General features: G+C 40.5%; 1 protein-coding gene across 1 annotated transcript; it reads left to right on the top strand.

Annotated features, from left to right (window-relative positions):
* The first annotated feature begins 662 nt into the window (after positions 1-662).
* On the top strand, positions 663-3,356 carry marcksl1b (MARCKS-like 1b). The gene is made up of 2 exons (XM_041967333.1): positions 663-965; positions 1,943-3,356. The coding sequence occupies exons 1-2, from the start codon at positions 879-881 to the stop codon at positions 2,498-2,500; spliced, it is 645 nt and encodes a 214-aa protein (XP_041823267.1). The 5' UTR covers positions 663-878; the 3' UTR covers positions 2,501-3,356.
* The last annotated feature ends 1,604 nt before the right edge of the window (positions 3,357-4,960 follow it).

The following is a 4,960-nucleotide window of genomic DNA, read 5'->3' as shown; positions in this document are numbered from 1 at the left end:
ATTATTTACAGAGTGGAACTGAAGAGAAAACAAAACTTGATCATGACAGTATGACAGTTATAACAGTAATATAATAATAATAATAATAATAATAATAATAATAATAATAATAATAAATGTTGCCCAATATATATGTAAATGAATTTTTGGGGAATATTTGAACCAAAGATGTCCAAATCAAATATTGTAAGTACACTAAATTGACTAAGGAAATATATTACAGATAATTCCACACTTTAAAGATAAGTACTATATACATATATATATATGTATATATAAAATCATTCAGTCTCACTCACATTTTTGAAGAGATGATTCAGGTTCTGACACTATGTTTGACTGTAAACGTAAATGTGGGGATAAACGCATATATACACATTAACAAATAACAATATAAAAAGAGGAAAAGCTATATTCAATCCTCATTCAGGCATGATAGCATTGTATTTGTTTTATGTCTGCCTCTAAAATAAGGAATTTTGTTAAGCTGAATCGATTTCATTGCTGGGGGTCCTGGTTGGTGCGGGGAGAATCATGGAGTTGAAGCCAATTGGTCGAGAAGCCCAGACGTGACCCTACCCTAGGCGGTGATTGGTCACACACGTATACGCCCCGCCCACGGGTGGTACCTCGAGCCCCTTGTATGTTGAAGCGTTGCGTCCAGCGAACGTTGAATTTAGAGGGTCTCTCACCACCGAGGTGGCAAGTTAGCTCGTTGGATCAACGGAGGTGGAGTAGTTGCTGTTTGAAGACAAAAGCCACACTTTTCATCGGTTTACCACTGGATACGTAACTCGTCCTGGGGTTGGATTAACTGAAATCACTTTTTTAGTTTTTCTTTTTAATTTGCTTTAGAAGACTAAAACTCACCGAAGACAATGGGATCCCAGTCATCCAAGGGAGAGGTGGCCGCGGAGGCAAACGCTGCTGCCGCTGATGCTGCAGCTGTCAAAACCAACGGGCAGGTAATTACCAACAATTAGCTCGCTTTTTTATGTTTTCATCAGTGGGGAAGACTTTAAGGGACAGATAAAAGTTGCGTTTCTCACATGAAAATCTGGTTTGAGTGCATTTCGTCGACGTTGAAACGGCGAAACTTGAATGTGAAAACATCTCGGGCATGTCAGGTGGAGCTCACTGATGGTTCAGTCCCCACACGACTCCCAAAATTACATGTTAGCAGGTGGTTTACCTTTACATCGTTAGCTTAATCTCCGTATTCCATGTTTATTGTTCGTTTAATTTTCATGGCAAGTCTAACCCCAAACCCCCACAACGTGTTGGACAGAGGCAGGGATAAAGGGGGAGGGGTGCATCCCGGAGCACGTAGACAGTCTACTACTCCTCCCTTTTTAAAAAACAAGCCTTGTTCTAGTCTGGCCGTCTCTTTTAATAAATGTGACTTTCCTTAATAATTGTATGAGCTGGGCGACGTTCAAGCTACAATTTATTGCCGTTATTGCATTATTTTATTACATTATTATGTATGTGAGTTAGGTGCATAATTATTTTAAAATGTCTTTATTCAGACATTCATTCATTGAATGAATGAATAATTATTTATTTTATTATTATTTTCATCGTTTATTTATTTATTGTTTTTGTTTAAAGGAAAGTAATAGAGAGAAAAATATCAACTGATGTGTTTTCATTCCGCCATCGACGGGCCCCAGCCTTGTCTTTGTTGAGCCGATGTCTGTCTGGTACACAAGGCGGTCTGTGATGCGCTGCCGCCGCCTGTCGGCAGAGTACGGTACTGCAAGGCGTCGCCTCTGAGCCAGGCTGCACGGTGGTTAATTAATGAGCACAAGGATGATCTGAAAAAAGATGACAGGGGAATAAAATAATATGGTCTTATTCTTGTTTTTCCTTTTCTTTTTAACAATAAAGCTTTACATTGATGACTTAATTTGTGACATTTCTTTTTTATCTCAACCTTCAGGAGAATGGACACGTGAAGACCAATGGTGATGTCTCCACAAAGTCGGACGGGGATGCTGCTGCTACCAATGGCTCAGCCGAGGCAGCCAAAGAGCCAGAGGCTGGCGCGGGTGGCGATGCTATCGAGCCAGCACCCGCTGCAGATGGAGAGGCTGCAAAACCAGAAGGTGAAGGTGCAGCGAAAGAGACCCCCAAGAAGAAGAAGAAGAAGTTCTCCCTGAAGAAGTCCTTCAACATTAAACTTAATCTGAAGAAGAGCAAGAAAAGCGAGGCTGTGAAAGAGGAAGCGCCAGCTGCCGCCCCCTCTGAGGAGAAACCCGCTGAGAACGGAGCTGCTGCTCCAGGGGAGGAAAAGAAGGAGGAGGTGAAAGAGGAGCCTGCTGCTGCTGCTGCTGCTGCAGCCGAGGCTCCAAAGGCAGAGGAGGGGGCAGCTAAGGAGGAGGCCCCCAAGGAGGAGGCCAAGGAGGCGGCCAAGGAGGCAGCTGCTCCAGCCCCCGAGGCCACGAAACCAACAGAGGAGAGCAGCTCGACCACCGCTCCCTCTGAAAAGAAAGAGTGATTGTATCCGAACCTCACAATGAACTGGGTGAACTGTTTTTCAAGAGAGTGAGAGAAAATTTAAGAGTATATATATATATATTTATATATATGTGTATATGTATACATATGTATATGGATATATGTATATGTAAATATATTCATGTATGTGAAAGACTCCTTTGACGTGCCACTTTTCGTCATGATACCAAGACGACAGACTAGATTCACTAGATCACTTCCCTGGTTACTGCTCGACATCTGGACCCGGACTGAGTTTTAGGCTGTGGGCTGGTCGCCATGTGGGAAATGGATTAAAAGGCTAGAACGCCACTTAGTGACACCATGAAGGATGGACGGATGGAGAACGATGGAGTCGAAGCATCTTTTCCCTAAAAATCTTCAGATCAAGATGCCTCCTGGGCTGAAGGAATGATGGTAGATGAAGTACTAGGACACCACCACCACTTGAAATGACTGTTAAATAAAGAAAAAAGAAAAATGAAATCAGAAAAATTAAAGAGACTCGCCAACTTTTTACATTCCTATATTTTAACCCAAATTTGAAGTATTTTGTGGTGTATTATAGAGAACCATCTTAAAGATTCAGAGAAGATATGTCTCGTTTGTTAAAAGAAAAAAAAAAATAGACGATTTTGATTTTTACCTTACTATGAAAAAAGAACACTTAAGCTTGCTATGTTCACTGTTGCGGTTTGATATGAAGCAGAGTTGTTTATCTGTCGTGTGTGAGCCTGAATCTGCTTTGTCTCTGTAAATACATTGGATTGATTTCTGTTCTTTATTTTGCTAATGTTGACAGATGTTACTGGTTTATTGTAAAGTTGATAATGGTAAATAAATGTTGGTTACCTGCCTGTTGATGTGTCTTTATGGTTATTTCCATCTTGCATTCAGTGTTCCACAGTAGAACAGTTCTATAAGACATAATACACAAACGGGGGGGCTATGACATCCCATCAAGTGCTGCTAATTTATCATGATGGTGCCTTAAGGTGCCAGCAGTCCTCAAATGTGTGTTTAATAAAAAAAAAAGAATTCAAGAGCGGTGACCAGATGTGATGGAAAATCTGATGGTTCCACAGTTTTAAAAAGGCTATAATATTATACAAATCTGAAAAGGCCAAACTTTAACACTGATAAGGATTTATTCAGTTCATGCGTGTAATTATGAGCCATTAATGGATCATCACTCAATCCGATTAACTTTGTCACCACTGTTTTTATTTCATTAGTGTCTCACATTTCCCCTGAAAACTGAATTCAGTGATATACAGTGGTGTCTTCAGCCTCCCTTTGCTTCTTTATATTTAGCTTCCAAGGAGCTTAACTTTTATGGAAAGCTTTTAAAGTGAGATCCAGCAGCAGTTTACCTATTTTTAGTCAAATGTCATACCCGATCGTTTGGCCTTCTGCTTCTTTTGACCTGACCAGAGAGATGTAAATAGGCCTTCAGCTCATTACAGCCGCCGTTCACTGAGGCCTCAGCAGAAAAGGTCTTCATGAAGGATGGCGGTCAAGAAACCATTAGAAAGGAATGGCAGGAATGGCCAAATGATAAAAGAAGTGGAGTGAAAATCAGTACAAGTCTAATGGAGTGATGAATCCTCCCCAGAGGCCTCAAACATTACAGAAGCAGTGTGGAATCATCTTTACAGAGAACAGAAGAAAAGGCAAATAACATAAAAAAAAGAGCTTTGGGAAGTCCTCCAACTATTCCTGAAGATTATGTAAAGAAATGTGTCATAATTTATGATATGGTCTAAAAATTGGTATCTCCTCACACTTTTATCTGATGTATCAGAGCAAAGTGAATCCTTTAAGACTTAGATATGAGCTCTACTGACCCCTGACTCTCTGTCAGTCTCTGTAAACAGCACTGCTTCCCTGCCCCCCATCTTCCCTTTACATCCATTTCCCTTTACTCCTGAAAATGGTGAACACAGCAGCCTGGCTCTGGCTGAACTGACCTAGTTCACATGGTGATTTGATGAGTTGAGATCTGAACTACATTTGGATCCAGTTGTCAAACAGTTATTAATTATTGAAGCTGGAGCTCCTGGTTGATGGCTCTTTGCTTCCAGTAGTTTTTCTTAAATTCACACTGTGGATTTTTTTTTTTTTTAAATCAACCGATTTAAATCAAGACAAATCCAAACTGGTTAAACCATCTTCGTGTGGACTGTAAACTGGTGAGCTGTAATTAAATACCCACTGCCCCATAATGAGTTCATTTCCAGTTTCTTGTTGACTCTGTTTCTTGTTTTGTATGGACTTCATGATGTCTGTGATTGTGTGACAGGTCACTTCATAGACAGTCACTGCTTCATCTCTCATCGAGCGATGACAGCGTCTGCAGAGACTTTAGTCAAACCCTTATGAGCACGTGCTGCCACCTGCTGGCCATCATTATTTAGTGTAATTTATTATCTATGGAATTCATCATTTTTAATTGATTTTA

The sequence above is a fragment of the Melanotaenia boesemani genome, chromosome 17 (genome assembly GCF_017639745.1).
Source record: "Melanotaenia boesemani isolate fMelBoe1 chromosome 17, fMelBoe1.pri, whole genome shotgun sequence".
Taxonomy (NCBI): Eukaryota; Metazoa; Chordata; class Actinopteri; order Atheriniformes; family Melanotaeniidae; genus Melanotaenia; species Melanotaenia boesemani.
The sequence above is the reverse complement of the archived record's forward strand: the minus strand, read 5'-3'. Positions and strand labels throughout refer to the sequence as shown.